At 36.5% G+C, this 20,081-nt stretch overlaps 2 protein-coding genes across 3 annotated transcripts in view; both read right to left on the minus strand.

The window, feature by feature from the left end:
* LOC149903724 (alanine aminotransferase 1-like) overlaps positions 1-4,856 on the minus strand; it is a 39,349-nt gene extending 34,493 nt beyond the window's left edge. Inside the window, exons 1-2 of one of the 2 annotated variants that reach the window (XM_090107834.1) lie at positions 4,650-4,856; positions 4,076-4,316 (exon numbers count right to left, since the gene is read on the minus strand). In XM_090107834.1, the coding sequence (XP_089963960.1) occupies positions 4,076-4,315 (240 nt within the window). In that variant the 5' untranslated portion in view covers position 4,316; positions 4,650-4,856. The other variant, XM_090107835.1, reaches the window with a different exon arrangement.
* Positions 4,857-7,351: 2,495 nt separating this feature from the next.
* Positions 7,352-20,081, minus strand: part of mgl (low-density lipoprotein receptor-related protein megalin) — a 136,808-nt gene continuing 124,078 nt past the window's right edge. The window contains exons 19-27 of the mRNA XM_090107764.1: positions 14,122-20,061; positions 13,876-14,034; positions 13,523-13,749; positions 13,036-13,258; positions 11,939-12,780; positions 11,481-11,645; positions 10,367-10,610; positions 9,268-9,497; positions 7,352-8,943 (exon numbers count right to left, since the gene is read on the minus strand). Coding sequence (XP_089963890.1) covers positions 8,771-8,943; positions 9,268-9,497; positions 10,367-10,610; positions 11,481-11,645; positions 11,939-12,780; positions 13,036-13,258; positions 13,523-13,749; positions 13,876-14,034; positions 14,122-20,061 — 8,203 coding nt within the window. The 3' untranslated portion in view covers positions 7,352-8,770. The remainder of the gene's footprint in view (positions 8,944-9,267; positions 9,498-10,366; positions 10,611-11,480; positions 11,646-11,938; positions 12,781-13,035; positions 13,259-13,522; positions 13,750-13,875; positions 14,035-14,121; positions 20,062-20,081) is intronic.

The following is a 20,081-nucleotide window of genomic DNA, read 5'->3' on the forward strand; positions in this document are numbered from 1 at the left end:
AGTAATAATCACAATTGTTTTATTTCCCATTTGTTGCAACCCTAGCATATTTTCATGTAGCAGCAGAAGTACCTACACTGGCGGCGCGGCCGCGGCATCGTGCGACATCAAAGGCATTGCCTTACTAGGTAAGTTTATAATGACTCATTTCTTTTATTATATAATTTACGTTTTACTTTTACAGAATCCGATTCAATGGATTATGAAGACGAGTCACACAACGCCATACGATAGTGATGATGAATGAACATTTCAATAAATGCATGCGTGTTTTTTTATGTTGTTTTGTAATTATTGTTAATTGTTTCTTAAATAAAGAAATAAACTAAATATTTAAATGATGATTTGTTATTTGCAACACAACTTTATATTTGAGATTCTTTACAAATGTATATTTAGTTTTGTATCATCAAATTTATAAATTTTATTCCATAGTTTTCAAAATTAAATGTAAATGACCATAAAAACATTAATAAAGTAAATCATTGATGTAAGGTCAGGGAACGTAATACATATATACATCTGACCATGTAGAAGCTAAGTCTTGTTGACTGCTGAAGTCTGTAAAGTTTTGTTGTCTGCTGAAGTCTGTACGCAATGAAAATGTCTGCCGTTTCGAAAATAAGTTTTTAAGACCCTAATAAATAAAATATATGAATGGCAGATCTGGTCAAATACTTTCAAAATTGTATTTTTTTCAGCACTTTCATAAGTGTCTGCCAGAATGTTATCCGCGTGATAATGGTCTGCCATTGTTATTTTCCGATAGTAATAATAATCTATTTTCAAATATCAAAATGGCAGACGTGGTCAAATGGTTTCAAAGTTCGCCAAAAATTTCCACCTGTCTTACCTAAGCGCGCGCCCCGTCCACCACTCTGGGCTTAGTGACTCCTCATCTCATGTATAGTAGGTATAGGGGAATCAACACACAAAAATCCAGGTCTGGTCAAATACATACAGGTAGCTTTGCGCTAGCTCTCTAGCTATTACTTCTTATGGAGAGAAAACGTAAACATGTACCACGGGCGAAGCCGGGGCGGACCGCTAGTAAATAATAAAATAATAAATAGTGTATTAGATTTGTTATTGTATCTTGTATACCTACGAATAATTATTCTTACGTCTTGTTGGGAAATGTTCAAATACCTACCTATTGAAATAATTTACTGTTACAAATCATTAGTGTTATTAGTTTTGAGTGAATAGGCATGGATCAGAAATTCAGAATATAATATGCTACTAACTACTCAAATACATACATGTTTACACAACAAACACCACTGACCTCTATAACTATAAGTTATAGAGGTTAGTGACCGTCAGTGACAAACACTATGGATACCTACGCTCGCGAATGCAAATTCGGTGATTTACTAATTATTGATACCTAGTCATTGAATTCGTTTTGAAATAGCCTGTACTTTGTAATTTTTAGTGTTATAGACATTTATAAAATGTGGTGCTCATTTTTTTGTAATAAATCATCCCGAACGCTATTGTATTTTCGTTGTTTTATTTCAAGTGAACACCTATACAATTTTGTCACGAGCCGCCTCTGGCCTCTGGGTGAAATAAACAAGTCAAATGATTTTTGTTCTAATTGTATTTTGGTAGTAGTTTGTTTAGAATTTACATTACCATTGTTTAATTTTTATTTTGTATTTGCAGTAAAATAAAAAGATGAAAAACTTCATTAGGTATATTGTACGACACCTCACTCTGAATCGCGCTAGCGAAATTTTTTCGTTATAGAGCACATATACAACTTTCGGACAATCTTCATTGAGGCCGGCCGGCAAATCGAGTATGTCGAGAAACTTCACTTATTCGATGGAGGTATTCTACCTTCCTTCCTCCACAGTTGTGGGACCCCGACGTGCATTGAACACGCAGCTTTCTGATACTAGTAGCTAATATCAAAACCACAGATATGTCTGTGATCAAAACCATAATAATATTTTTACCTATTATTTTACTAAAAGTCGAGTGCATCGAAATCGTAAATATGTTTTTCACCTTCCTGGTTTTTTTTCCATAGTAAATAGTGTTTTTGATTTGTTGTTGTATGAATAATTATTATTCTTACTTGTTGGTTATGAAATGTATTTTGAAATAATTTACTTTTACAAATCATTAGTGATATTAGTTTTGAGTGAAAATGCTTGGATCAGCATAATATCATATTTGCTACTTCAAATACATGTTTTGATAAAAAAAAAACAATAGTGTAATGTAGGTAATAAAATAAAACTGCGTTTTATTGTAGGTAATCAATTTTGACATTATTTATTTCCCAAAATTACAATAAAATAGTTTACGCCAACAAATATAACTTTTATTTTTATAACAATCCTACTTCCTACTAATGCGAAAGTTCATACATGTTTCAAAAGAAAAACTTTTACTTTTACTATTATTTCAATTTATCCGGTTTAATTAAGACTTAATATTGATACATATGATCATTATAAATACAAATAGGAATTAACAATATAACGAATACGTGGCACAACTAAAATTTTACCGATACCACCCGTGGTCATTCTCCTTTGTGGGTCATTTGTAACAGGATGGCGGTTCTACAGCGAAACAAGAAAAATGATGGTCAGAACGCTGATACCGGATACCTTAAGATACTGTAATATAAAATATTACTAGATTAGATAAAATATTATAGGTAGTATCTTCACCGTGTGTGACGCGCTTTACATTCACGCCATCTAGAGTTAAATCTTTATCATTTTTGTATACGTCTGTGTGTGTAAACAACCCTGTATGCAATGACAGATGTTAAAACGCATAATTTTACCGAATTGGGTGGATTTTAAGGCAATGATATAACATATTTCAATAAAATATAATATTCAGTAACCGCCATGACTATTCCTAGGTTTGATGACTATTCCAATTACGCAAAAACTCAAATAAACTAGAAATGTAGAATTCAGCGCCATCTAGCGGGATATTGGCTGGGAACAGATCGTTGCAATCACCTTAAATCCACTATCACCCAACTTTTCCATGAAATTGACCTTGGTTGACATTAGCCTGCCTCATAAATATAACATATGATGTATAGTTTGATGTTCAAACAGCTTATATAACCCATACATGTGGTTTCTTGATCGATTACATGACTCTCAAGTACATGTAAAAATATGTTTATGACCATTTTTTTGCTGTAGCAATAAATGGATTTAGTTTATGATCAGATTAAGTTTGCGGTATATAGAAGATTATTAATGAATTAAAAGATAAAGTTTCAGTTTGCGGTAAAGTCTTTTGCTTACCAAATAAAAATGAATTTATTCATGTGTCTAATTGTATATACTTTGATCTTTAAAACTTTTGATTTTTACGAGCGACATATAATAATAGTTTTAGTAGATAATTTGTTGCATTTTAGACAAAGCGGGTGAAGCAGCGTGCAGAAAGGTGCAAAACATTCAACACATGCCAATGTTATTTCTAATAGTTTGTTTATTTTTAGATGTGCATCATAATGTGAAAACAGGTGAGTATTGCAATATAAATTACAATATATTTCACAGTTATAGCGATTTGGACAAAATTGATTATCCTTCCTTCATTGTTAAAAAAAATCTTATAAACTTTAAGATTCCAATACAAATGTAGACTAATAGAGAATCTAACACCAAGTATGTACAGAAAGAAAATTTTCTTATTCCAAGTGAATACTAAGAGAATCAAATATGTAATATTAACAATTCTAATATCATAATAAACAAGGTCATGGTTTTGAAAGTAGTGCAGGTATTAGTTATATAGGTACCTATAGTAACTGTGCAGCAAGTGAAAGTAAATGGGTTTTTAATGAAATTCTTATTTTATTACTAGCTTAGTTATTAGTTATAGTAAGATTTTAATTATTTCATGCTAATAATATTGTGTTTTCATGGAATATTATCACATCAAATCAATAATTATAATACAAATTCTCACAACAAACAACTGGTTATCTGTGTGTACAACTACCTATTCAAACAATTATATTGCTAGCAAAGTTTCCATTAGAAATAAAACTGTAATAAAATTAATATTATCACTTTACCTTTTCTAATTCTTTCTCTATTTCTGCCGCACGGGTGACCAGGGGCCCGCGAACGGCATATTCCAACTTCACAACATTAGGGTTGATATTTTCCATAGTAATCGCTTTAGAAGCCATGGTTCGTAGATTTGAGTATGTCTTTCGCGGCAATAAAATTGACAACTCGACCGGCTCCGACAATAATCCTTTGCCGGACAACACTCGACTGGAAACACGGCTTATCATCTTCATCGATGACATGCTGTAATCAATGACACTCCTCTAAACACGTCACTATCACAATAGTTATCACAACCGCTTGAAAATGGCCTTTAAAATATTAGCGAAAATTAAAACACTTAGTTACATTTATTTTGTTTCTTGAATTAAATTTTGATTAAATAACACAATGATTTCTTTCAAGAGGTACCGGCGATTGCCCGTACCCTACCAGGAAAATCGATATTTCGTTCAACAATAGCTCATCTTAGTGTTCACTTGTATGCACGATGCTATTGATATCAATTAAGTAAAGTGATAAGAATTGTTCTATTTAATAATAAAGATATGACTTTGACCTTATATAAAAGGTTACCTGATAGTTTTATGTAATCGTAGTAGGAACAGATACAAATAGTCCGGTTTATGAAACTTGTTATTGATGGAGATCTTTATTGTTGCACACTAAACTATATCGTACTATTAATTGGAGTTATACATAATAAAATAGAAGTCAAACTTGTTACATAATACCTATATCTATTATCTAACAGCAACTGATAATTTTATTGTTATTGACTAATGACTAAAATAATTTTTCAAATGACAAGTGTCATGCTACATGGCAACTTTTCATATTGTGACATTTTTACGCGGGGTTTTGATGAAATTTAGAATTTTTATGAATGAATTTTGACAAATTACAAAATAAAGGTACTTTTACACCGTTTTACACTGTAGTCGTAGAAGTCGACAAGTCTTGCGTGTAGATCTGCGCGTATATTTAACGTCGTAAAACTATAGCAGTTATCAGCTATATAATTATTATGACATTTAAATTGTATAATGTGTAGATATATGTTTAATTCAAGTATGATAATATTATTTATATTTATTTGGAAATACCCATTTGTAAATAAATACTAATGACTTAAAAAACACCTAATTTCATGATTGAGTTTCTAAAAATATTCCATTATTATGAAAATTCATAATGAAAGTGTTCAATATAAAGATAATTTCCATAAATAATATTTAAAAAGCAACTAAAAATTAAAATAAGATCGGAGACGTGTCAAACGTGTATTAATAAATTTATTCAATTACTATGCGCCTTGCTGATTGTTTAGCGCAAACTCATAAATACCAAACTTGTTTTTGTGGTAATTAAATAAGAAAAGTTCCTGCCGTTGCACATGTGTTGCTCAACACATCATCTCAAGATGGAACACACTGCAAGAGTCAAACATAGTGAAACCATATTATGCAATGCCTTATTTACAGAGGACAAGAACGGTAAAAAACTAGGTCCTGTTGGTTTTTAGGGTTCCAATCAAGCTGACTGCTGAAATTTATATTATTGAATACAAGTCAAGTCTACAGTCCCTTGAAGTTGTGAAAAATTCCAATTTATAAGCCAACGCAATCAAAAGATTTAGCAGCCGCAGCCGTTTATGTTGAAAATTTTCGCAAAAATTTCGACATTCGCAAGGCCCAAGGGAATCAAAACTTACTTCCCTTGTCCACAGAATCTTGAAATTTAGCAAAAAGCACAGATAAATACATAGAAATAATTGCGAAAAACCTAAATTTTAAAGTAACAAAAAATTGGTTTGTAGGAGCCCTCGGTGCGTGAGAAAATGTCAAACTTGCACAGGCTGGCTTTTTTTTATTTTGTTTATTAAAATCCTAAAAGTTATAAAAATTTTCATCCTATTAGCATAGCTATTAGTTATCATTATGTTGGCAAATACCATGGCAAATACCTAATAATTATTTTAATAGTAGCGGGTACGTACGTAACTAGGCGTACAGTGTCTAGAACAATTTTACGCACTACTACAATTCAGTAACGTAGCCACGTAGGTACTACGGCAGACAGCACGCAGACAGCTATTTCATTGACCTTTCATCCGCGCAGCTAACAGCTTTCCTATCTCAGTTATTCAAAGTATTTGACGCACAAGAATTTAAGCTCGTCAAATATAACCAACATTATGTTATCATCGAAGTGATATTTTGGCGAGTAATACATACTATATATTACATCAATACTGAATAGGTACATCAAAAAAAATGATCAATGAAAATTCAATTCGTATCAGTATAAAAATCGTGTGTCAGTAATTTTTTCTTTCTTTGCGTAGAATTCGGCATGAAGTCGGTAAAATTTTTAGAAGTAGTAGCGTTTAGCTACTATTGTATTCTGTGGTAGTCCGTAGTATGTAGGTACTTAATTTTTTAAATCATTAGACACTAATATTATTAAAAAAGGATTAATTTTATATCTATCTATCCTTCACACAGATAATAATCTACTTGTTCTGAAGTTTTATATGAGTATTTTTTTCTTGTCGTTTTTCCATTGAGCATAGTACACTACATCGACGGCAGGACATCCTGTATATTTAGGTACCTACTAGCGGTGCGCCCCGGCTATCCTATCTATCCTATCTCTCAAGTTGGATCGAACTGCACATGGTGTGCGAATTTTATTATAATCGGTAAAGTGGTTTAGGAGTCTATTGAGAACAAACATTGTGACACGAGATTTATATATGTATATTAAGATTAAGATTATATAATATACTAGCGGTCCGCCCCGGCTTCACCCGTGGTTAATGTTTCCGTTTTCTCTACATAAGAACCATCCGCGTACTTCAAGGAATATAATAAAAAAAGAATTATCGAAATCGGTTCAGCCGTTCTCGAGTTATGCGCTTACCAACACATTTTGCGATTCATTTTTATATATAAGAAGATTAAGATATAGCCAATTGATTAGTATTCGGTAAATACAGGGGCGAATCTACAGCCGTATCAATGATACGGGGCCACCTAACTTGTATTTTTAGAAAGTGGACTAGATATTTTAAGAAGCTTTACAAAAGCTATATTTAAAAAATTCGACATATTTTGGATGTTTATTAAAAGTAAGATCTCAAATGCATTGTCGGAATTTTTTATCATACTTCAAGTACACCTAAGTTTTATGTGTATACATAAAATAACTGAACAACGCGCCTACTGGGTTTAGAATTAGTTAAAGGAAAGTAAGATTAAATAAAACATCAGAAATAAAATTCATTTCATTTAATTTAATTTTTACACAACTCGACTATAGTCAATGACAACTAAGTATAATCTATATAATAATAATCCCAATACAAAAATATTTCATCTCCTTAAATATTATATTGACAGATTTGTAACTTTTTACATTTATGTATAATAATATTTTATTTTTATTGTGTCCTGTGGTCGCTTCTAACATAATAAAATTGTGATGTTTCATCATTATCTGCCTACAAGTAATAGTACATATTTATACATTATAAACAGCTGATAAAAATTTCGTTCATTTATAATGTACATCACAACACTGTATGCATATTTACAATTTATAGCCTTTCTAAAAAAATTGACATAAAGTTTAAAAATTACAACAACAGAAATATCTCACACTTTGTATGGCAACCCTCAGTGATCCCACAAAACTTTACATTCAATAGACAATTATAAAACACAACATTGCTATATTTTACATAGTCTTAAAACGAAATAAATAAATAATTTTCTAAATAGTTACGTCTTATTGTCAAACGAATCCGAGCCCGAGTCGGGCCGATATCCAACCGAACTTTATGTACTAAAAACATTTACTTATAATATATTATATACCTTTCATTTATACATACGTTAGGAATTATTAAGTCTATACTGATTTTGGAATGTTAGAACGTTATACACTAATAATAAAGTACACCTAGCAATTATCACTCGTTGATATGATTTATTTCACATAGAAGGAATGACACGTAAGTACGGCCTCGTTGAACAGGAAAGAAACGCGATAACAGAAGGGAAGAAAGAATAAAAACAGTCAATAAAATATATGGAAAGTTACAACAAAGGTATAAGTAAGTTTTCATACTTTGTATATTCAGTCGATTCAACGATCGACTCCATTAGCGGTCAATACTTCACTAGGTCCACTATTCGCATCTCCGAAACGAGTGAAACGATGCGATTCGCAAAATATAGTCAAATATTACAACACTAATAAACTAGCTAACACCATTTACTTAAGTTTAAAAATTCATAGTGGAGTTAGGACGCGCTACAGACTCATCAACAAAATAAGCGTCTTTGAATCAGTTATTTCATGGACATTTTTGAAAAAAATAAGAGCCGATCATAAAAACAAATATTTTGTTAATGAATCCGCAGCAATAATTCGATTTCACCGACAAAAATAACGTTTAAAACACTGTCGATATGAATTCTGTCACACAAAATATTCATTCAATATACTTATAAGATGTTCTTGTCAGTGAAACTATTTCAGATGTCTCAGTAAAATACGGTGTGTGCGCGTTGGCGGCGGGGCCTCCAGTTGCGCAGCTTCAGCAGGAGCGCTCGGGCGGCGCGGGGCCCCGGGGGGGCGGGGGCGGCGCGGGGCCCCGGCCGGGTGGGGGCCCCGCGCGCCGGCTCCCGCTAGCAGTCTTTGTCCTCGCGCACGAGCTGCTGCGTGTCGGCGCCCGTGTCGGCGGCCGGGTCCAGCGCGCGGGGCCTCTTGCCGGGGCCCCCGCGCGTCTCCGTTGATGAAGGCGATATAACCGCCGATACAACCTTTTCTTTTAGTTCCTCAGGTACCTCGTATATGCCCGCTGAAAAACAAAAAAAAATAATATTAATATGATAAAAAGGATGTAGATCGAAAGTCACGTTACTTAACTGTTCATTAATTTTAGTTTAGCAGGAACATTTTTGTTAATCAAAACTTGTTTAGTTATTTATCAAGATATAAGTAGTTCATGGAAATAGAGTTACTTAATTAAACCGGTTCCTACAGAGAAGACAGTCAGAAACTATAATGATTTCGAAACGTGTCAATAGATATAATATGTATTTATTTATTTATAAACTTGATTGTACTACTATAAAATAGAATACATTGAAAAAACAATACAACTAAAAACAGCTATACTCACGTAACGGTTCCGGCTCGGGCAGAGCGGCCCGCGTCACCGCGTCATACATCGGATTGGTGAAGTCCCTGCCCTTGCGCGGCTCCAGCGAGTAGGCGTCTGCCCCCGCTGCCCCCGCGGCCGTGCCCCCTGCCCCCGGGACTGCCCCCACCCCACCGAGCTCCACGTTGGAGCCGGGACGGAAGGACACGCTCTGGGAGGACGCTAGGCTGCTAAGGCCGCTCACTTTACCGCTGTAAGTGGAATAAAATTGATTATATATCGTTTGCAAACACGCATATTATAGCAGAATCACAATATTATGTTCATTTTATGGTGAATAATAATATAAATTGTAATGTTTCATTTCCAAATTATCCTCATGCAATACTATTTTTGATTTTATAAAAAAAAAATTCTCTTAAAAAGTAAATTATGTATCTTGTTGCAAGTAAATTGTAGAATATTTATACGAACGAAGGTTACTAAAATAAATCATTCAATTATCAACAAATTAAAGTGACTACTATAGTAGAGCCATTTTAATAGGCAACATTTGACAGTTCAACAAAATTCAACAACGTAACCTAGTAACGACAACATAGAATAACATGATATTTCTTTCTGTTAGATGTGCACATTTGCTTAACTTTTTTCAATAACGATTACATATTTATAATAATAATGACCGATACAAGTAATTTTAAGATTTCATTTTACTGATAAACCATTCTAAACATAATAAACAATTTCTGAATTGAAGAACTGACGTCGCTACAATTTTGTGTCAATAAACCTTTTTTCTTTTTAAATACCAGAGATGTTACTCTAAAAATCGAGATCTGACATCTAGAATCGAATGCATTGATTATTTGTGAACAAAAATCATCATAAATTAATAAATTCGATTTACAAATGTTTCAAATCCGTATCGATTAATTCACTTTAATCGATGTTTTTAAGCAGGTTACCTCTCTTCGAAGATAAAATTGATAGACGTCAAATGTTGCCTATTAAATTGGCTCGACTATAGCAGTCATAAAATGCATACTTCAATAAAATTATGCGAATTTATTTTTGAAAGTGTCATATTTTTTCTAAATACAATACAAACAATACTCACAACGGGCGCTTCCTAATAACGAACCAGGCGGCGGCCCCGGCGATGGCCAGCAGCAGCACCAGCAGCAGCGGCACGAGCAGCGCGGGCGCGGCGCGGGCCTCGCCGGCGGGCGCCGCGCTCGCGCAGTGCGGCGCCAGCTGCCCCGCGCGGCACACGCACTCCACGTCGCCGGTCGACGTCTCGCGGCACGTGCCGCCGTTCTGGCACGGGCATGCGAGCGGTAACGCGCGCTCGCGTTCTACCGCTGGAGGAAAATAAATAAAGTTAGGTTAGGTGAAGTGATACAATATGATATAAAAAAATAATTTGGAAAATCCAAAAGTGCACGCCTCATAATTTTTTTTAATAAATATTTATTAATTATTATTTTTGTTTATTTAATAACAATTAAACCACATCGAATCAGACCCTGAAAAATGAAAGGGTTCTATTCCTGAGCATACTCAAGCGTAAGAGAAAAAAAAAGACTCGATTAGTAAAGTTTTTCGGTTGCTATCGTGTTAACAAGAAAAAGGATCCGCACATACAGACACACGGACGTCCAAGACAGAACTTTTTTAAACTGTTTTTTAACTAGTTTAAATAACAAAAATGACATCAAAAATATCATGAACGTTAAAAATAGTGTTTTTTCTTAATATGTGTGTGTATGTATTATCTTACAAGTGCAATGTATGATACATAAAGACATTTTAAGTTTGAAAAATCAGATGTTTTGCGCGAAGTGACAGTAGTACCCACCTCAACGCTTCGCTTATGAGGCGTTGCAATATTGCTCTTTTATGAAGTTAAAAATTATAAAAAGTTTTGAACGTATTTATATAAAATTAAATTATGCGCTAAATATGTTTTATTATTTACGTACCTATTGGTTAAATATTATAATTTAAATTTAGTCCAAACGTGAGTTTGTAGCTTTGAAATTTTAACCAACAGTACCTATTAATTCATATAAAAATTTCGAAATCAAGAAACAATTAACAGAAGCATCAATTTCAAACGTTGAAATTAAACATTAAACATTATTTCGTAAAAAATGCCTACTTTCAACGACGTAAAATTTATAATTTGATAAGTATTTCTAATATTCGTATTTAAAGTGTAGGTAAGGTACCGGCATCGCAGGGCACGTCGGGGCTGGCCCGCTTGGGCGCGTACTGCTGGTCGGGGCAGGCGCAGCGGTGGCCGGCGGGCACGGCCAGGCACAGGTGCGAGCACGGCGCGCGGCCGCAGTCCGCGCGGCCCGACTGCGACGTGTTGTAGCGGGCGCGGTGGTACACTACACGAGACACATGTTACAGATCAACGAAAGAAACATCAATTTATTTGACGCTATAAAAAGATAAAAAAAAAAACAAATAAAATATAATTTATAGTTTTTCCCACTTTGCTTATTTATAGCCTCTATCGTCTTTATCGAATAAAAAACAGATTTATTTTGAAAAACAAACATTTGAAAGGATCTCTTAACGAAATCTCTAATTTACTGCGCAGAAGATATATTGAAGTCAAAAATAAGCGCAATAACTTATTCTATACTTAAGTATTAAAATAATGTCACAAAAAAATTACCTTTAACAGCTGATGGATTGACTAGATCTTTAGATATAACGAATGGCACTCCTCTTCCAAACTTATCCTGTCGGACGAGTTCTCCCGTGTCCCTGGTGACCCAATACAGCGACGATTCGAATACATCCAAAGACAAAGGATGTTTCAGGAAGTCTCCCTTCAAAACCACCTTTCTGTTCGTACCGTCGTGTCTCATCATTTCTATTGTATTTAGTTTTGTATCCGCCCAGTAAATAGTATGGTCCATAGCATAATCGATAGCTAAACCTGTGGGATGTCTAATATTTTCAGTAACAACTGGTCGTCGCTTCGAACCATCCATCCACGCCGTTTCTATTTTAGGTGCAGAGCCAGCGTCAGCCCAGAACATTTTACCCATTTGCGGATCTAGTACTAATGATGTCGGGTTTTCAATGCCAGCAGATACAAGAGCGCGTCTGTAACGACCATCATTCCTTGCTACCATCACTCTGCCCTTAGGTTTAGAGCCAGTTCTATCCGTCTCAGTCCAGTAGAGGTTTCCTCCAACATAGTCCACAGCTATTCCTGTCGGTTTAGCGTTACCTTTACCCTTCAGATCTTGAGCAAAACCGCTCTTTACTTGTCCGTTCAAAGCATTAATCATGTATGACCGTTTGATGGTTCTGTCATAACTGTCAGCCCAGAACACCATTTCCTGTTTAGGATCGTAGTCGATGGCTTCTATTCTCTTTTCGGATGTGATGATATCAAACTCTTCATTCTTGTCCTGTACGAAAGCGCGGATCTCCGGGCCGTTGGCGAACATCAACACCAATTCATCTTCTAACGCTTTACAAACTCCGGAAAGGTTATCGGCCAATCTAGAATAAAACAATGCGTTTGAACAGTTGGAACAAACACACAATACAAAAGCATAGGAATATACATATTGAGTAAGTAATAATTTTTACTACAATGTTCATATTATGATAGATAAAACCTTGATGAAACTATTTTATAAAGAAGTTCATATAGAATTATACACATATTATCTCAGGTATAAATATATACTTTTAGCAACGAATAAAGGAGTTACATAAATATGGTACAAATCACGTCAAAATTAAAATCCTTACCTAAAGCCATCGCGGCAAGAGCACGAATAACTGCCATTAAGGTTGGTACAGATGTGCGAGCAGTGGTGCGAGCCGTTGGCGCACTCGTCCACGTCGACGCAGCGCTTGCTGTCGGCCGGCGAGATGATCCAGCCCGGGAAGCACGTGCAGATGTAGCCGCCCGCCCACAGGCCTTCCGAACCCTCCACGGCTGTCAGGTTCGTGCATAGGTGCTCGCAACCGCCTGGAAATATTAACAACGTTGTTAGAAATTGCATTATAATATGATGGTAATGAACGGTATCAAAAAAAATATATTGTCAAGGTTCGAGTTGTGTCAAAACTTATTGGACGGTTCAAAAGTTGTGAGAAAAAAAGATAAATAATAACATGTAGTTGAATTTATAAGTGATATGGTGAATAAGTGATATAGGTTATAAAAAACTTGTTACAATCATGGAAAAGAAAATAAAAATCTGATACGACGCATATTACACAAAAAACCCACCTTTGTCTTGCACTGAGCAGCCAGAAGCGAAGTGGCAACCTCGCTCGTCAGACGCATCACCACAATTATCGTTGTGATCACACATAACAGTCCGCGGCACGCAGTTCTTGTTGGCGCACTGGAACTGCGTAATTGGATCGCAGGGTCTCGCTCGAGCAGCGCATAAAGTCATGTTGTTCTCATCTGAACCATCTCCACAATTGTCTATTCCGTCGCATACTTGATACCTGGTAAATGAAAATTAAAAAAACATGAAAAGAAGAAGGACCATGTTATTTATTAGTCATTGTAGTTAAAGATATCATTGAATTACACGTATAAATAAATTAATGTAGAGATGAATAATAGTTTACCTTGCTACACAACGGTGATTATCGCAATGGAAGCGTCTGAGAGTATCGCAATTGAAGTTTGTACAAATGCTTGGAGCTTCGTCTGATCCATCGCCACAATCGTCTGTTCCGTCACATAAGTCTGACTGGGACACGCACAGGTTGTTGCCACACTGGAATCTAAATATTAAAAATAGGATTTATTAAACTGAAACAAATTTTCAGTTATTTTTCATCAGTTGTTATTCATAAAAATACAATATTTACCTGCTCTCAGGACAGTATCGGCCGCCAGGGAATCTTGGTGGACATCCGATTTCATCAGATAAATCTCTACAATCCCTGTCGCCATCGCAACGGAAGTATGCGGCAATACAATGTCCGGATTTACATTGGAATGTTCCGTTCTTGCATTTGAACCCTCCGCACTCCATTTCATCAGTGTTGTCTCCGCAGTCGTCTTCATGATCACAGCGCCATCTTGACGATATACACTTGCCATTACCACATTTGAATTCAGATTCCGAACATTCTCTGTAATTATGCTGACAGACAGATTCTGCTTCATCACTACCATCTCCGCAGTCATCGGTGAAGTCACATAGCCATTGTTTTGGAATACACCGCTTGTTTTCACACGTGAAGTCAGTTTCACCTACGCACGATGGACAATTTTCTGGCAACTCATCTGAACCGTCTCTGCAATCATCTTTACCATCACAGAACAACCATTTCGGTATGCACCTATAATTAGACTGGCCAGGACATCTTCTCCATCCAGTAGTACAATTCTTCTGCCGGCACATGTATGCTGGCTCGTCAGAATCATCGCCACAATCGTTATCGAAATCGCACATCCATAATTTAGGTATACAACGTCCATTCTTGCAAGAGAATTCAGTATCTGGATTACACGGTCGGTTATGACACATAGCTGGGTCTTCATCACTGTTATCTTTACAGTCAGTGTCTCCATCACATTTCCAACTTTCTAATATACATCTTCCACTGCTTTTACACTTGAATTCAAGTTGTGGACATTCATGCGCGCATTGTGCTTCGTCACTGCCATCTCCACAATCATCTGTACCATCACAAATAGTAGCAGCCGGAGTGCAGTTAGTATTCTTACATTGGAAGGAACCAGCTCTGCAATGTCTAACAGGGCAGGTATCTGGTTCGTCGGATCCATCCATACAGTCTTTCTCGCCATCGCACTTCCAGAACCATGGTATGCATTTTTCATCGCGACCATTACACCTATGTTGGCCATCTGTACAGTTAGCTATACATGTTTTCATGTCTCTCGATAAGTAGAACTGGTTCGGACAAGCGCATTTATAAGTCGTTGCACCTTCTTCACCATACCCTTCAATATTCAAATAGCTAGATTCGTGGGGTGGGGCTATTAAGCACAGATGCGAACATCCTCCGTTGTTCGTACCGCAAGGATTCGTGTAAGGAAGCTGTCTTAATGGATGCACAACGTGAATATCGTATGGTCGATGAGTCGTGTTTCTAAGCGTTACTAAGTTTTCACCAGAGTGCTTATTCGCTTTGCTAATTGCTTTCAGGTTCCAATCAGTCCAATAGATTTCGTCGTCGAAGAGACTTAATGCAAACACATGTGGCACTTTGGTACCGGATAATACAACATGTCTGTGACGACCTTCTAAATCAGCAGATCCGATATAATCTAAGTGAGCGTCAGCCCAATATATTCTGTCAGTGAAATAATCAACAGTTAACGCATTAGGCCATGCGATATCGTCTTCCCAGTTTAAGATAGCAGTAAAGTTGGATCCATCCATACCCAATTTTCCTATGTATGCCTGTAAATGCCACGATGTGAAATATAAGTAACCAATACCAGGGTGGACAACAATTGCTCTAGGATCAGCAATTCCAGTTCTCAAAGTTTTTCTTCTAGTACCGTCCAATTCCGCGACGTCTAAATTCTTTGAATGTCTATCTAGCCAGTACAACTTTCTTCCTATCCAGTCGACAGCTATACCTTCCAGACCATGGGAATCATGCCTAATTACGACTTCTTTATTGGGATTGGGATCGGAATAATCTGATCTGTATATAGTTTTAGCAGACACATCTGCGAAATAAATTTGTTGTTCTTTGACGTCAAAATCTATGGCAACTACGTTCATAAGGTCTTGGTGAACTAAATTATACAATGAAGCATCCGTCGACATATTTCTTACATAGTATTTATTTGTGAATATGACCCATGCGGTTGTGTTATCTTTTCTCTTGCATGTATGTTCATCAGCTTCCCTTTCATAGTATTGATCATTACACTTACAATAATAAGATCCTGGAGTGTTGGAACAATATTGGGAACAAACACCTGGCGTCTCTATACATTCATCGATATCTGCACAGGCTTTTCCATCAGCTAATAGTTTATAACCTTGATTACAATCGCAATAGTACCCAGTTAAAGTATCAATACACTTATGGCCACATTGATGTATTTCTAATTTAGCACACTCATCGACATTACAATGCGCTGGCTCATCTGAATCATCTGTACAGTCAGACACTTTATTGCAAACTAATCTATTGTCAATGCATTGATCGTTATTACATTTGAATTGACCAGTGGGGCATGTCTTATTTTCTTTAACACATCCTACTTCATCTGAATGATCACCGCAATCATCTTCACCATCACATCTGAAATGGTTCCTGATACATTTGAAATTCTGGCACCGGAATTCCTGGTCTGTGCAGCTCTTGTATTGCGTGTTACATTGCTTGCCTTCGTCAGATCCATCTCCACAGTCATTATCGTGATCACAAACCCAACCTACATTAATGCATCGGCCATTGTTACATTGGAATTGATCTTCTGTACACGGTGTCGGAGTTGAACAGTGATGTATGGTTGAATTTTCATCTGCTCCATCAATACAATCAGGATCACCGTCACATAACCATTTTTTAGGAATACATTGAGCTCTGTTCCAAAGTCTGTTCTCCTCGCAGGTGTATTCTGTTTCAGGATCACATTTTCGTTCATTACATTGATGCCTTGAATCTTCATCACTATTATCCAAACAGTCATTATCTCCATCGCAAATGTAAATTCTCGGTATACAGTTTCCATTATCACAAGTGAACAAATCACCAAAGCATGTGCGGCCTTCTGAACGACAGTACTCTGGTGGTTCATCAGCTCCATCACCACAGTCGTCGTCACCATCACAGTACCAAGTAGCAGGAATGCATCGGTGGTTAGGACAACGGAAACTATTTTGTGGACAGGTTCTTTGTGCGCAATGTAGCGGATCCTCATCGGAATTATCACCACAATCGTTATCACCATCGCACAGCCAGTAAGGTTCGACACAGATGTTAGTTTTTTCACATTTCAAATGATTTGCTGGACAGGTTGTATTTCTTGGGCATCTCTCGTGTGTTTCATCAGAAGTAATATTGTCTTTACAATCATTAATGCCGTTACAGACTTGAGACATTGGAATACAACGAGAGTTAAGACAAGTAAATTCTCCGGGTGCGCAAGGTGGGTAAACACAGCCTTCTTCATCTGAACCATCTTTGCAATCGTTCTCATGGTCACATTTCCAGGATTTAAAAATGCAGCGACCGTTGTTGCAGCGGAATTCATTCGGCGAACAAGAATGGTAGGCACAGTAATTAATATCTTCATCTGAATTATCTCCACAGTCATCATCTCCATCACAAGACCACATTCTGCTGATACATTTGCCATTAGCGCAGAAGAATTTGCTAGGATCACAGGTGATGTTCTTTGAGACACACATACGACCTTCATTCACCAATTTAGTATTGTCGTCACATTTACATTCTACTGAATTGTTTGGTGCAGGATGGCAACTATGAGCGCAGCCACCGTTATTAATTTTACAAGGGTTTGTTTGACATTTCTGGCGGCTAGTACTGTAAATGTGGATGTCACGTGGAGAATCCTCTAAACGTTTGACCATTTCGATCATATTGGCACCAGTGTGTTTTTCCGCTCGGTATACACCACGCAATTGTAAATCAGTCCAATAAATATAATTTCTAAAGACTGTTATTGCGAATGGATAAATTGTAGCGGAAATTAAAACTTCTCTATCCGAGCCATCCAGTTTTGAGCGTTCAATCTTTTCACGTACAGCATCTGTCCAATAAAGCATGTCTTCTTCGAAATCGATTGTAAGACCGCTGGGTTGCGATAAATCTTTGTCGATAATAGCTTTCTTTAATGAACCAGCCATAGTTGTTCTATAAATTTTTCCTGATGTGCCAAATCGTCCCCAATCAGTATAATACAAAGTTCCGTTGCATGGATCCACAACAATGGCTCTTGGACGTTCGACTCTTGCAATCATTACTAATTCGGTGCCATCTAAATTCATAGCGTAAATAGAATTATTTGAACTATCAGTCCAATAGATTTTCTTTTGCGTCCAATCGTATGAGATACCTTCGGGATTTATATTTTTGTTGATAATGTTTTGTATTCCGGATATATCTGGGTTGTTTGCAGACATCCAAGCGATTCTTGCCCATGGTCTTATTTGTGTGAAGAATAATTTATTATCTGCATAATCGAATTCTACTCCAACAACGTTAGTTAAGTTTCCAATGGGTTTGAAAGGTACACCAGTCGATTTAGGATCTAAGTTGATAGCGCGAATTTCAGTCCTTGTAGTGAAGACCAAGTATTCGTCGACAACATCACACTTTTTAGGATTATTAGCAGATATTTGACCAGTGGCACAATCACACCTGTGTGTATAGCCTTTGTTCGCATCAGGTGGATAACTGAAGCAAAGCTGATCACAACCACCATTTCCAAGTTTTCTGCAAGGATTGTTTTCATCTGAGGGTTGATTATTTATATCGAAAATAACAATGTCTCTCAATTTTGGAAGGTTTGTTCGTAACTTTTCTGGCATCGACATGTTACCGGGTAACTTGGAAGCCTTGTAAATTGTTTGCAAGTTTCTATCTACCCAATAAACATTTCCTGTGAGTATTGCAATACCCATTGGATTAGGAAGGTTTGATCGTATAAGTTGTCTGTTTCCACCGCTGTATGAAATTTTCTGTATTTGGTCGAGCTTAGAATCTACCCAATAAACGTCATGAGTGAGCATATCTATCGTTAAATCTCGAGGATTTGATATTCCAGATGTGACAAGAGTTTGCCAGTTGCTTCCATCGAGATAAGCCTTTCCAATTCTTGGATATTGACCATAGTCAATCCAATATAATAATCTCTTTATAGGATTAACTGCTAATTCTCGTGGAGCATCCATAGTGGTCTTAACAATAACTTTTCTGTTCGATCCATCGAGCCAAGACATTTCTACGTAATTTTCATGTGGGAAGACATTAGTGAAATATAAATTGCCAGCAACCCAGTCAACGGCTAAGCCTCTGATTCCGTTACTACCAATACCGTCCTTTACGATGTGTTGCAGCTCTGTGCCGTTAGGTCTGACACGGAAAATACCGTTCCACTGTCCACGGTTGAATTCCACCCAGTAAATGTAGTTCTCTGCGAAGTGAACATCAACGTGCAAGATATGGTGACCAACGCCAGTAACTGGGACCATTGCTTCTGCGCTGCCTTCAAGACTGTAGCCACGAATGAGATCCAGTTGAGAAACAACTGCAAATGTCTTATAAGGAACGCAGTTTATTTCATTCTCTTTCCTATAGCCAACTGAGCAAGCGCAAACTCTTGATCCACCTTCACTCGGAATACATATTTGTTCACATCCGCCATTGTTTTGCGAACATGGGTGATGCATCATTTTTCTTTTTTGGAAGATCGTCATGGATTTTAAATCACTTTCATTATCAAGTATAACCTTGATATTATCGCCGTTTGGAAGATCAGCTTTGAAAATCTTTTCGTGACGTTGATCCAATACGTACAATCGTGAATCCAGAACTGAAATTACTTTGGGATACGATATAGCATTAGCTTCTGTCAGGATTGTTTTTCTGTCATTTCCTTCTGTGTTCACACTGACAATGCTAGCAGGATATTGGGTGCTGAAGTAAATTATTTTCTTTTCTATATCCACAGTAACGGCTTCAGGTCTTTCTATAGAATCGACTAATATGACTGGATATGTACCATCCATGTTCACTTTTCCGATCTTCGCTGGAACACCGTAACCACCTTCGTCAGCCCAGTATATTTTTCTGAAAATAAATTTGTATTT

This window comes from Colias eurytheme, chromosome 12 (assembly GCF_061535395.1).
Source record: "Colias eurytheme isolate Ceu_HAF_F1 chromosome 12, ilColEury1 Martin Lab GWU primary, whole genome shotgun sequence".
Lineage (NCBI taxonomy): Eukaryota > Metazoa > Arthropoda > Insecta > Lepidoptera > Pieridae > Colias > Colias eurytheme.